General features: G+C 47.3%; 5 protein-coding genes across 5 annotated transcripts; 2 read left to right on the top strand and 3 right to left on the bottom strand.

Annotated features, from left to right (window-relative positions):
• The first annotated feature begins 505 nt into the window (after window positions 1-505).
• Window positions 506-1,346, top strand: BGW36DRAFT_383869 (uncharacterized protein). Its single transcript, XM_046216728.1, has 4 exons — window positions 506-556; window positions 631-771; window positions 819-1,138; window positions 1,204-1,346. Exons 2-4 carry the CDS (start codon window positions 664-666, stop codon window positions 1,340-1,342), a joined length of 567 nt encoding a protein of 188 aa, XP_046069527.1. The 5' UTR covers window positions 506-556; window positions 631-663; the 3' UTR covers window positions 1,343-1,346.
• Window positions 1,347-2,183: 837 nt separating this feature from the next.
• Window positions 2,184-5,973, bottom strand: BGW36DRAFT_300466 (putative DNA mismatch repair protein Msh6; the record flags this gene model as incomplete). The annotated part of the gene is made up of 5 exons (XM_046211629.1): window positions 2,184-2,858; window positions 2,921-5,298; window positions 5,354-5,504; window positions 5,561-5,620; window positions 5,677-5,973. The coding sequence occupies 5 exons, from the start codon at window positions 5,971-5,973 to the stop codon at window positions 2,184-2,186; spliced, it is 3,561 nt and encodes a 1,186-aa protein (XP_046069526.1).
• A 389-nt stretch (window positions 5,974-6,362) lies between these two features.
• Window positions 6,363-8,542, bottom strand: BGW36DRAFT_300713 (tyrosyl-tRNA synthetase mitochondrial precursor; the record flags this gene model as incomplete). The annotated part of the gene is made up of 5 exons (XM_046211647.1): window positions 6,363-7,238; window positions 7,286-7,628; window positions 7,678-7,964; window positions 8,017-8,166; window positions 8,255-8,542. The coding sequence occupies 5 exons, from the start codon at window positions 8,540-8,542 to the stop codon at window positions 6,363-6,365; spliced, it is 1,944 nt and encodes a 647-aa protein (XP_046069525.1).
• A 1,194-nt stretch (window positions 8,543-9,736) lies between these two features.
• BGW36DRAFT_383866 (uncharacterized protein) lies at window positions 9,737-10,066 on the top strand. The gene has a single exon (XM_046216727.1). It carries the CDS (start codon window positions 9,785-9,787, stop codon window positions 10,007-10,009), a length of 225 nt encoding a protein of 74 aa, XP_046069524.1. The 5' UTR covers window positions 9,737-9,784; the 3' UTR covers window positions 10,010-10,066.
• Window positions 10,067-10,674: 608 nt separating this feature from the next.
• Window positions 10,675-13,063, bottom strand: BGW36DRAFT_454273 (P-loop containing nucleoside triphosphate hydrolase protein; the record flags this gene model as incomplete). The annotated part of the gene is made up of 6 exons (XM_046221897.1): window positions 10,675-11,982; window positions 12,032-12,125; window positions 12,183-12,224; window positions 12,402-12,553; window positions 12,611-12,886; window positions 12,938-13,063. The coding sequence occupies 6 exons, from the start codon at window positions 13,061-13,063 to the stop codon at window positions 10,675-10,677; spliced, it is 1,998 nt and encodes a 665-aa protein (XP_046069523.1).
• Window positions 13,064-13,184: the final 121 nt, after the last annotated feature.

Raw genomic sequence — 13,184 nt, 5'->3', positions numbered from 1 at the left:
TCGTTATCTAAAATGATCCACAAGAGAAACAATCCGGCTGAACATTTCCTCTCTTAAACCCAAGCGGAAATCTATGACCTGTACTATGTTTATCAATACCACATCCATTACCACAAACAGCTTGTAATTCCCATACTATCATCAGGTAAACATCCCAGCCACACACCTTCACACCCTCACCCTCAAACACACTGATCAAGCTCCAACCTCCTCTCTATTTTACCTCTCTTCCGCCCCACCACTGCAACCCACTCTCAAACTGAAAGAAACAGTGAGTGTCATTCCTAGTTCATTTACCTAGCAGTGCGTTTGCAGCCTTGTTTACCTCTCCTTCACATCTTCCCTCCCGCCCCTCACTCTCATACGTCCTAACCTCCATTCTCTCATCTTCTTTCCAACCACCCGTCTGATAAATTGCCTCTGTACGTCTTCTGAAACTCAACCTTCTTCCATCCTCACCACTAATCATCAATCTTCAAACCATCCAGACTTCTCACTCCCTCACCCTGTTCGTAAACACTGACTCGAGCAATCAACATCTCTCCATCTTCCATCTGTAAGCACAATATCTATTCCTCCATCCATGCTCATCACCCACTAACCACTACTTTCCCCCCTCACATTCCACAGCCATCAAGCCATCTCCCTCTCTCAACCACTATCATGTCTTCCAAAGAGCAGCAAGCCAAATCCGCCGAACAAGTCATCAACTTGTCTCAATCCGAACTCAAGATTATCACCCTAGGCGTCCGCTTCAGCGATGCCGGCAAAGTACCTCTCCTCCCCCTTATCCAACTCCAAACTCTAACTTTGTCCAGGTCGACTACGAAAAGGTCGCCAAATACGGCGGCTGGACCAAAGGCTCGGCCCAGGTTCTCTACCGCAAGGCGCTGCGCAAGCTCATGGACGCTTTCCCCGTCGACGAGGAAGCCGAGTCCGCCGACCCCAGCGCCGCTGATCCCGTCACCCCCGGACCCAAGTCTGCATCAAAGGGTGGCAAGCGCCGGGCTAGTACCGGCAAGAAGCGTAAGGATGTTGAAAACACCCCCGTCGAGCTGGTAACCGGTGGTGCGGGTGATGCTGAGAGCCCTACCCCGGCGAAACGCCAGCGCAAGACTCTTGTTAAAAAGACTCCTGTGTATATCCTCCCCCTCTTTTCCCCCCCTCTTTGTGTAGACCGTGGTGCTAACACTGATTGACCAGCAAATATGAACCCCTCGCGAAAGACGAAGAAGAGGACGTCGCCGAACCTGACGACAACAACAATGCTGGCACCGAGCAAGACTCCGTCGTCGTTAAGCCCGAACCAGAGATTTACGGTTTCACTTCTGTGAATCAGTAGCCAGTCGCATCAGCATGGCTCGAGGGTATTCCATTCCATCCTCTTCTAGCCGGAATATAAATATACTAACTACCCTTCTCCAGTGCCATGGCTGCGACACGGCGCCATTCTCATATCTGTTTTAGTTTTCTTATCACGATGCTAATTCTGCCGATGTCCTAGTTGGGATGTGTCCAGGATTTGGTTTCAATGACTCAGGCTTTCATTTTCATATTTGGCGCAGGACGGTTTGGTATGGGGGGATCTTACGGTGGTTGGGTTGTACGCTAGGAAATAGTTCGTCAGGTTGCCAACGCTTAGTTAATTCTTTAATTAATTAATGAGTTCTTTTTCTATGCTTTCAATTCATTATCTGCGTAATGGTACATGCATAAAGGAGGATGAGATGGTTGAATGTGTGAGCTGAAAAGGGTGAACTGGTATAAAGAAATAAACTAGCGTTTTTCACTTCTGACGATTTATAGTTCAGTTGGTTTGGACTATTGTGATTGTGATTAATCACGATGTGTCACTTAAAGTTCACGACAGGTTGTGAAGCCTATTTTCTAATAAGGAGATAAAAAGGTAATCGTCACTTTACATCTTCCACAGAGTCTACTATGAGAAATGTGTTAGAAATTGGATTACAGCAGATACATGTACATGTACATGTGATTAAAGGATAATGTCAACTGATGAAGGTCTTGCATTGAGTATACGAAAACAATATTAAATATAAACTACGTAGTCTAGAGACTACCCACTCATCCTTACATAGTACTATATATAAAAAACCGAAAATTCTGAACTCACAATAACGCCTCATAACACCACAAATCACCTATATAGACATATACCATGCCTACAGCCCCTCTATCGCTTTCCGCAGAATCTCCAATCCCCTCTCCGAAACCTCCGCATCGTCGCGAAGCAGCCAGGCAACATCACTCCACCATCCCAAGCCAACAAGCCCGCCGCCTTTCTGCCGCTCCAGACTCTCAGTAAGCCGACTGGTGTGCTCCCACTGCTTCGCCGCCTCCTCGGCATTCTCCACAACCTTGTCCGGAATCCCGCACATCGAGGCACAATGCATGCCGAAACTACCCTCTGCAACCCCTTTCTCGAGCTTATATAGGAACGTTACCCTGCGTTCCTCGTCATCGACGTGGATGCGCATCCGCTTAGGTGCAATTTCAGGGTGGCCGGAGAATTCGGCGGCGAGGGAGTGGTAGTGTGTCGCGAAGAAGCCTAGGGCGCCAATGTGTGTTGCGATGTGGTGCAGCACGGCTTGGGCGACGGCGACGCCGTCGTAAGAGCTCGTGCCGCGTCCGAGTTCGTCGAGGATGACGAGGGAGCGGGGTGTGGCTTCGGAGAGGATTTTCTTGGTTTCGGAGAGTTCGACGAAAAACGTCGACTGTGCGGCGAAGATGTTGTCGTTGGCGCCCAGGCGAGACATGATGCGATCAACGGGTGTTAGGCGTGCGGATTCGCAGGGTAGGTAGCAGCCGATTTGGGCCATGATGACTGCGACGCAGGTCTAGCATACGTTAATATCAAAGGTGTATTTTAGGGGGGGTCTATTTGTTGTGTGTAGCTTACCATTCGGAGGATCGTTGATTTACCCGCTGCATTCGCGCCAGTTAACAGGTTAATATTTGGCGTCTCGCCTCCAAGCTTCACGTCGTTCGGGATAAAGTCGGCGACGTTTTGTAGCATGCATGGATGGCGCAGTTCCTCGAATTCGAGTATGCTTCGATCTTCGTTGACAAAGACCGGTCTGCAGCTTGGCTGTCCGAGCGACGACGAAGCCTTTGCCAGACTAATCAAACAGTCTAATTGGGCAACAATTTTAACAGATTTCAGCCAGACTTCATACTCCTCGTCGAATCGGGCGTAGAAACGGCCTGCAACTTCCTTGACGATTTGGCTATGCGTCTCTTGCGCTTCTTGGAGTTTGCGGATGAGGACGCGCAATTCTGGGAAGTAGAAGCGCTTTACTTGTTTCGTGGCAGACATTTGGTCCCACGTTTTGGGGATGTTCTTGACTTTGATGGGAACCTCGAGTTGGTAGATCTCCTTGCCGTTGTCCTTGTAAATAATGGCTGTCGAGCCGAGCTCACGACGAACCCTCTTGAGAAGCGCGTCAAGGTCATGGTGCAGCTGCTCGATTGTCTCTTGCGATGCATCAAAGTCTTCCTCAATGCCACGCTCCGGAACAAGGATACCAGTCTCCTTGGCCTTCAGCCTGTCAAATGCGGTCTTCCAATACTCGAGGGGAGATTTCAAATTTGGCATGGATGAGACGAGCTGGCCTATGACTCCATCCCCAGAGCCAAGTTCTTTCAGCAAACCCATAGTATACTCGATCTGCTCGAACCCTTCCAGCACGCGTAGGAAATCCTGCGCTTTACAAGTTCCGGCATGAACACGAGAAATTAGGCGTTCCAGATCAGGCATCTTGGTCAACTGAGACGAGAATTGGTCGCGAATAACAGTATCAGCATTCAGAGAATCGACGGCATCGAATCTAGCATTGATCTTATTTATATCCATCAGTGGATGGCAGACCCATTGCTTAAACATCCGTTTACCGAATGGAGTAATGCAGCGGTTGAGCAGCTGGAACAGAGTCCCGGAACTGCTGCCGTCAAATGAGTTGGCAAATATTTCCAAGTTTATAAGAGTTTGACCGTCCAAAACCAGGCTTGTAGCCTTGCGGATTGGGTCATACCAGGTGAAATTACCAATGGTAATCAGATCACGGTCCAGTTTCAGGACTCGGAGATATTGTATCAGCGCGCCAAATGCAGACATGGCATACTCTTTTCCGCGCGCCTCGCGAAGGACTTGCGGCCAGGCTTCGACGTTGTCCCTGTCTTCGGAGACAAAGTAGTCACTAGCATCGAGCTCTCTTACTGTGATATCGGCTTCCCAGAACTCTTTGCCTGGTTTCAAGTGATTCCAAAGCGTCGTAGGTCCTGTATTGTTCTTAAGAATCCGTAATGCTTTCTGGCTGAGCGCCGACTTCTCCAGCAACAACTCTTGAGGTCGTGTCTGGGCAACGAATGTTTCGAATTTGGTCAGGTCGGCATCATCCGTGAACTCGGCTAGATGGAACTGAGCAGTGGCTGTGTCAACGAATGCAATGCCAAAACCCGGCAGTCCGTCTAGTATGACCTCCTTGATGGCAACGCAATACGTTGACATGTCGTCTTGAAGCATTGAGCCCTCGACGAGGGTTCCTGCGGTAAGAACACATGCTAGCTCGCGCTTGATAATTTTATCCTCCTTCTTCGCGGCTTTCTTGTCATCTCGTTCTCGCATCTCTTTGCCCAACGCAGATTCCGACTGGTCAACTCGAGCAATCTTGTAGCCCTTGGCGACGAACTGGTTTGCCCAGTGATCAAGACTCATTTCAGGTACACCGACCATGCGCATGTTAACTCTGTCTGTGAGTTTCAGGTCAAACAATTGGTGGCCGATTGTTGCATCGTTCTCGTAAAGTTCGTAGAATTTGCCCTTTTTGAAAAAGACAATTGTATCCCAGAATTTCTGTTTGATCTCCCAATACTGCTTCTCAAAGGGCGAAAACTTGGACCATGCCAGCGGCGGTATGTAGATATTTCGTGGATCATAGTCTGGATGGCTAGGAGGGTTCCTTTCCATATCAGTGATATTGGCTAACCATGGATATCGCTTTTCAGGTTCTGTCTCATGTGCCTTTTCCTTTCTCTTCGTGCCACTTCTTGAGACTACTGGGTCTCGTTCCTTTCGAGGTTCCTTGTTTTCAGGATCATACGTCCATTGTCTCGCGGTACCAGCTGTCGATTCTGGAATATCCATGTCAACGTCAACAACAGGCGACGGAGCATCGTCCGAGAGAGATTTGCGAGGCGCGGGTTTGGAGATCTTCTTCCGTTTTTTAGAGGGTTTGGCGTCCTCTTCCGAATCATCGGCAACAATGAAATCGTCCATTTCTATGGCAGTCAGCAAGAAGCACGTCAAAGTCAATACATTATTGTTTAAACAAACCATCTTCAGGCGCCTCAGCCTCTTCCTGAAATTCATCTTCACTTTCAACAGCAGGTCTGCGTCTCTTGCGTGACGGGTTGGGCCGGAAGATAGCCTCGTCGTCATCTTCTCCCTCGCTATCGGACTCGATATAATTGACCTTCTTTTTAGCCTAGACTCTGTGTTAGATACGTATTCTATGAATGAATATCGGAACAGGTAGCATACCTTTCTCGTCGGCGTCAACGATAGGTCCTCCTTTTGACCGACTTCAGTCTGAAAGTAGCTCTGTTAGCACTACGATCCTGTACAACCAGAAATTTCTGTCCTGGTAAATAACCTACCTTGGCGATTACATCCTCATCCGGTTCAACAACATCGCTACTCGGCACCGGCGTCAGGTTCTGGATAGTCTTTTTCGACCTAACCGACGACTTGTCAGCAGCACGCTGGGCCGGAGACGACGCGGGTTCGGCGTTGGCGTTACGCGTGGACGTCGACGGGGTAGACGGCGATGATTTCTGGAAAAACCCGAGGATGGATCGCTGGTTCTTCATGTTCTGGGTACTGGAGGTAGAACGCTTCAGGCCGGGGGTTGTTGCGGCAGCAGGCGAAGATGCGGCGTCGCTTCCTTTGGCCATTGCGTAGGTAGAAGGCAGGTAGCAGCGGGTTTTATGGTTGTGTATAGTATCAGCGCAGTAGGAGCATGGCCAGGACTCCAGCTATATAGCAGATGTTGATGGTTGCTGCGTGGTTCGTTGAACAGGGAATCAATTGATCGGGAAGAAGGTACGCGTTGCGACGCGTTTAGTGGTTTTGGGTTTGGGTTTGGCGTGTGGCTCGCCCCGCCTGGCCGAAAACCCCCTGACTCCGCTCATACTAACTACTTAGGTCGATGGATACATGTCTTCATTCCATATGCATCAATTGATTCATTTTATGATGTAGGTAGAGTTGACATGGTTATTGGTTATAATGGTACAATCTATAATACATTGATGGAAGCTTATAATACAAACACAGACAAAGTCTATGCCGAGCGCTTTGGATCATCCGAATTCACATATCGCAGAGGACTGCGCTCCTCTCTCGGTGTACTCTTCTCCTCGTTCTTTGGAGTATTCTTGATATATCTGATTGCACTGCTCTTTTTTCCGGGCCTGGGTGCACTACCATCCTCATCCGCACTCTTCCCCTTATTCAGCTTAAATTCTTCCCATCCAGGAGCCTTCAACCCCTGCGCCTCAAACTCGGCATCGTCAACGAGTTCGACCACTCTGAGCTTCCACTTTCCAATCTTGAAGATTATCAGCTTGCCCTCGATCAGGAATTCTTCTGTTTTTTGCGCGACCCATGGCCTGATAGGGGTGAATGCGAGAGCATCTGACATTGGGCCTGAGTCGCCGGGCCTGCTACCAATGGAGGCTCCGTTGTTGGCGATCAAACGATGGCCTTCGTTATTGGACGACACGAGGCCGGCGCTGTAGAGGACTTTGTTCAAAGTCTGCCCTAGTACAAGCGACCGAGGAAGCTTGACTGTTTGATTTTGCATATTAGTGTAGTTCACTTGAGGTGCGTATATATTGCCTGCTCCAACGTTCGTGAAACCAGCTTCAGGCTTCTTCGCAAAACTCTCGGGCATATTTGAGGCGCGTGTTGGAGGTGGCGTTGGTTCTGCAGTGGAAGACCGGGGTCGGAAAAGCTGTTGGTGCTGAAGGGCCGTGGTCTCGGCTTCTTGACGTCCGTGGACTAACTCGAGGAATTCGCGCGCAAGAGTGTGTTGGGCAACTCGTTTGGAAGGATCTTCAGTGTGTTTCTCCACTATTTTGGTAATCTCCTCAAGGGGCAGGAAGGTGAATAATTTGAGGTACCGTTCGACCTGGTCGTCGGGAGTTCGCACAAAGTACTTGTTCATGTTAGTCGCGTTCAGTACGATCCTAACAACAAACTTACCGCGTAGAGCTCAAATGTCGAGGTCAAGTCCTTGTCCAGCCAAATTGCGTTTCCGGCTGACTTTCCGAACTTCTCTCCCGACGCAGTCGTGAGAAGAGGAGTGGTGATTCCGATTGGTTTCTCCACGTCTTCGTCCACATTTCTTCGGTCAATTTCAATGGCCGTATTCTTCGACAACTGTTTGACGGCCTCCATTCCAAAGAGGATATTGCCATACTGGTCAGCACCGCCAACTTGGACCTGGGTGCCCTTCCTGAACATATGGAACCAATCCCATGCTTGCATAAGGGGATAGCAAAATTCTGCAAAAGACATACCCTTGCCCTCCAGACGAGTCTTGACACTGTACCGCATCAGATAGCCAGCCTCCAGAGAGTAATAATAGCACTTACGTATCTCGCCCTAACATAGGTCCAAGCCTCATATGCATCCCCAAGTCTCGCAGTACATCAATAAAAGGCACTTTATTCCACCACACATTATTGTTTGTAAGTGCCCGTCGCGCAGCCCATTGATGCTCGTAACCATGCCGTTCGCCGTACTTCTCCATGCTTGCACTGAGTTTCTTCAATTGCATATGCATCGATGCAATGTTGGCTGTACGAACGGATCGATGTTCTTGCTTTCGCTCTTCGAGTCTGCCCGTCGGGTCCCCGAATTTGGCCGTCGAACCTCCGAGCTTCACCAGAATTAGTCTCGCTGAACTGCCGTCTACAATGGCCTTTGCTCACCAAAAAAGTGATTGGATACCCCCAGTGAAAAGCCCATACCAGTACCATGAAAGGTATCATATGTCCGACGTGTAAAGAAGGTGCCGTCGGGTCGACTCCGGCGTAGAATCCGACTCTCCTCTCAGTAAGTATTTTGTCAAGGAGTTCCCGCTCTCTACAAAACAAACAAGTCAGCATTCATTCAATTCGTCCAATTGGAATCGTAAAAATTCCAAATTTGTATTGAACGCGCGCAAACTAACCCTACCACCTGATGCAAGAGACCCCGTTCATCGAGCAGCTGGACAAAGCTTTTTCGTTTCCCCTCTTTAATCTCCACTGCCCATTGATCCCATTCAGCTTTTGCCTGTTTCGTGTTGGCAATCCATTGCTGCGTGATAAATCTTTTTTGCCGTCGTAACGCAACACTTGAGGTGCCAGTGACTGAAGGTCTCTGTAGTCTGGTATGTAGTTGTCGCCGGCCGCAGTAAGTTTGGCACGAAGCTGGCGACTGCACGAATATCACGACTCGCTGTGCCGATCGCATGGTCGACAAACTCGACGATGCCATCCTGATGAAGGCAGAATTCGCCGTTTCTTGGGCCGATTGCGGCTCGTCGCGAACACGAATTGGTGATCAGCAATCAATAATATTTTGGAGGTCCGGAGAAAATGACAAAAGTCCGCGGCGACGCTAGTCCTGTTTTGGACGGGACTCACAGCACTGATTTAAAATTATCAACTCAACTTTATTCCATCACTCTACAGACATGATGTATCCTAGGGGTCGAAATTACTGAATAAGTTAGAGAGACATACCGTTTCTCTTTTGTTATCGCGTCATCTCGGCCTGGTTGACAGGATTGCTTGTTCCGGGCCGACATCATTGATGTGATAACGCTCTGCCTCCACATTTGGTGGAGGTTACCGTGTGAAACATCAAGCCATACTAGTATCGTGTCCCAGCGCTAAATTGCAACCTCTCTGTCAAGATCCCTTGGCCATCTGCGGACTAACTCAAATTATTAATAGTTTAATACTATAGAAATATTTATATAATTATCCAGCTTTTTATCAAATTTTCTATATTAATTATTAAAATAAAACCATTACGAAAAGGAAGCTTTTTTGATTTATCGATAATCAATAAAATTATGAAAACTATTAAAATTAAACAATAAGGCTTATTTAACGGTTTAACAGTCTAGTAAAAAGAATATTGTTAGGAAAAAGATCTACGTCAAAGTACACACTTAAATAAAATTAGATACTTTATTACTTCTATCAAAAAACTGCCTCGTATTCTCAAAAGACCAAGCTTCGAATACTCTTAAACAAGTTAAAAATAATGGCTGACCAGCATAAGGTCTTAGAGCATCATAGATACACGGACTGTAATGGTTTTCGAGATAGGTCCCTGCAAATAAGTAGCCGTCCATTGATATATCCCGAGTTACAAATTGTTAGATTTTGGACATCAGGCAAAATCTAAGGATTGCTTCAACGATTAAGTTTATGATTAGCGACAAGGGCAGCGTGCCATAAGTATTATTTAGCCAAATGCAGAATCATCCGTTTTACCGTATGGGACCCAGTGACGGAATCCGAATAAATTGCCAATGATTAGGTTTCCTAACCAAACAAAGAAATTGGTGGACTTCACGAGTCGATGATGTCACCCCCGAACTTTTATAAGAACCCCGGATTTGGACCTTACCAGTTGTGTCTCCCACCTTGAATCACGGATTTCTAACTAATTATAAGGAAGGCCCGGAATTTTCCCTTTAATATGAGCAAGCAAGAAAACTCCAGAGGAGCTGAAAGGGTCATTGGATATACGTTTCGCAACCGTCGTATCATTAAGGACGCATTGACACAAAATGCGAACAAGCGCCTAGCTTTTCTCGGAGATAAAGTGGTGGCATTAATGCTGATCGACCACTGGTACCGCAGCAATAGAAGCTGTAGTATGATATGTTCCAGACCAAGCAGTATTTTTGCTGATGGTTCTTAGCGGATGGAAGCTTTCGACTGCAGCATTATGGGAGCAATAACGAAATGGCTCGCCAGGCTAAAAGGACGCACATCCACAAATTCATTAAACTGGGCTCATTGGGCCTAAATGATCTACTAAATTCCCCTCATGCCCTTGCAACTGACATTGAAGCCATTGTCGGTGCGGTCTGGGTTGATTCTGGAAGGGACTTCGACGCGGTAGAAGGGGTTATGCGAAGATTGCACATCTATCCTGACTAAACTCCTGTCGATTGTTTAGGTCTCTCCGCCCAGCGAAACTTCCTGTAGAGCGAGGATGGCCCATCAAATGGTCCCAAAAGAGACCATTGTAGACGATTTACCATCCTTGCTCCACAGAGAGCCTCGCTTGGTGGGCAGACCATCTGGTTCTGTTCTACGCGAAACGAATAATTGGGCAAAAGACTTGCCTCCCAAAAACACAGAAACGGCAGCAGGTATGGGATTGAATGAAATAACCACGTTGAATCTCTGATCACTGTTAGTGTTTATAAAACTCGTGGATAGTTTAATTTGATTTGTTAACTGATACCATTTAAAAACCCCGAAATTTGAACATTAAACATTAAACATTATCAGAGAATGAAGAGTTTGAGTTGTCCACGGAGAAATGGAGTCGGCTGTCCTCCTCTTCCTTATTGATACCTACATACCACACTTCTTGGCAAGTTCTAGTGCCAATTTGAATTTCTCGCATTTGTTAGCCAATTCGTTCCTCAAACTAGAAGTAGCAAAGTTTTCACCCGCAATATCCATTAGGTCATTTTCCTGAAGCTCACTGACGAAGTCTGGTGAGAATGTCCTCACCGGGCCCTCAATTCCTAAAACTAACCGTTCAGTCACTTGAATGACAACATTGTCAGTGAAGCGTTTCATGGCCACTTTGTAATATGCCTTCAAAACGTCATGAATATCGTTAACTGCCTGATCTTCGTTGCTAATGTGAACACCCTTCAGGACGGTGTCCATGTCGAAGACACTTCCATTCTCAACTCCCAAGCCATTCAGTCTGTGAAGAACTCGCTCCCGCCGGTTAGCAACCAAATTATCCGCATAGTAATGATTAACGGTTTGCAGAATGCCATCTCTCTCATCACTGAGGATTTGCAATAGTTGGTTATGTGCTCGAGAAGATGAATCATCTGTTCCTCGCATTAGGCGACCTTTCAAGGCTTCCTTCACAGTATCATCAGGCATCAGTTTTGTGAACATCGACCGGTTGTAATCATCAACAGCGCGTATAACCTTGTCTATATAAGATGCGGCGATACTTTTCCACGGCCGGGATTGCTGACGGAACATGTTCTCGAGAACAACAGGGTTTACAGTTCCTGGCAATTCGGCCCCACGTGAATCTCGATAAAGCTCTCGGATCCAGTCATAAATGTTTTGCTGATCACCTGATTTATTGTAGTACTCATGATCCACCTCTCCTTGGGTGGTTCTGAACATTTTAGCATGCCCAGAGCGCGACATAGACGTTGCAAATTCGTCATTCAATTGTCGGATATGCATGCGCAGCTTCATGGGACTCGTTGTATCAAGATCGGGATCATAATTGCCGCTCAAAGCATTTCCCAGCTCAAGTTGGTAGGCAGTAGCAATATGTGTCAGAAATCGACGCTGGTCTGCTGTTGTTTGGCGTGATGGTCCAAGCATTTCCAATTCGCTCTGGGTACTAGCTGAAAGCTCCTCGATATCCCTAATGACTCCTGGAAACTCACTTCGGATATGATCATATAGAAGACCTCCGAGAAATCTTTTCAAAGCATAGATACCGACGCGATCTTTTTTAAGCTCTGTCCAGGGGACAGTGGTTGCAAAAAAAGTTCTCTCACGTTGGTGGCGGGCCTCAATCGTCACTCCCTGCTTGATTTCCTGGGCCGATCGATTTTTCACAGCAAACCAACCGTGGTTTAGCTTTTCAACCTCATTTTTAGCAATACGCAGCACCTATACAGATCAGAAAATGAGAATTGTCCGTTAAACTGTGGAATCGTACGCCTTGTTCTTCCCCCGCCTGCAGTGCGTCACATTTTGTTATAATTCCAACAGTTCGCAGCCCAGCAGGATCTGCAGCACGTGCCATCGAAAAGCTATGGGAGGGAATGTCAGCCTGTATAATCATCAAGAAATCAATCTTAAGCACCTACACTTCTTGGTTCGCCAGGTTGTTTCTCGCATCCATAACGGCCCTACAGTAGCGTCAGTCTCCCTAGACGTGTTGCAGCCATGTCACTCACAAGATGATAGTGCGCTTGTCGGTGACATAGGTTTCGATCAATTTCCTAATAATCGATCGATCTTCCTCCGTCTGGTACTTGGTAGGGTCTTCCAAATCAGCCATATCCAGTCACCTGACCTTCTTCTACTCACTGTGGAAGAGACCTGGAACGTCAACAACACTGAGATGATGATGCTCCGGACCAGACAGCTCAATTTTCAGAATATCATCCGAAAATCTCTTTTCCACATCCTCCAGCTTATTCGACTTTGGACCTGGTACTCCCATAAACTCCGCAGCCTATGCCACAGTATCAGCATCCGTTGCGCTGCAGTTTCTCCTTTCCACGTTCCATACCTCATCAAAGATATCTAAGAACTTTTGGTTATCAAAGCCATCTGCAGAAAGTTTTCGCTCAAAGCTTAGCAATCGTGCTTTCTCTGCCTCGTCTGCCTGGGCAGAAGGCCCAGGAATGATAGTGATCACCACTCCTGCGTCGTCTTTCGGAGCACGCCGAAGCACAATTTGCGTTGCAAAACGTGTGCAGAGGTCACTCGCAACCGGGAATGATACCCCTGTAAGTCCCTCCAGGAGGGAGGACTTTCCACTTGACTGGTCTCCGACCACAACAAGCTTTTCTGTCTAAGCATTGTTTATCATGTGATTCACGGTCCTTCAACGTACCTGAGGCAATGATACATTCTCACTAACTCCCAACTCACGCAACTTGTCAATAATTCCGAGGATCCGTACTCGCTTTTCATTGTCAAGCTCTTCAACAGCTTGACCTATGGCAGTTCTTCTCGTCATGATGGCTCAAGGTTATAACGCTCTATCGAAAGCAAAATAAATTTTGTAAGCACAACAGTAGACGCGGACCTGGTGGAATTTCCAGACTGTAGGTAGACTTTATATATTAAACCAACATTAC

This window comes from Talaromyces proteolyticus (assembly GCF_021365285.1).
Source record: "Talaromyces proteolyticus strain PMI_201 chromosome Unknown BGW36scaffold_9, whole genome shotgun sequence".
Classification (NCBI taxonomy): domain Eukaryota; kingdom Fungi; phylum Ascomycota; class Eurotiomycetes; order Eurotiales; family Trichocomaceae; genus Talaromyces; species Talaromyces proteolyticus.
This window is presented reverse-complemented; position numbering and strand designations above follow the sequence as displayed.

Excerpts from the sequence above, each read along its gene's own strand:
- BGW36DRAFT_383869 (XM_046216728.1), top strand. The coding sequence starts at position 664 with ATGTCTTCCAAAGAGCAGCAAGCCAAATCCGCCGAACAAGTCATCAAC. Across the intron at positions 772-818 it reads GCTTCAGCGATGCCGGCAAA|GTCGACTACGAAAAGGTCGC; the intron begins GTACCTCTCCTC and ends AACTTTGTCCAG. Across the intron at positions 1,139-1,203 it reads CTTGTTAAAAAGACTCCTGT|CAAATATGAACCCCTCGCGA; the intron begins GTATATCCTCCC and ends CTGATTGACCAG.
- BGW36DRAFT_383866 (XM_046216727.1), top strand. The coding sequence starts at position 9,785 with ATGAGCAAGCAAGAAAACTCCAGAGGAGCTGAAAGGGTCATTGGATAT.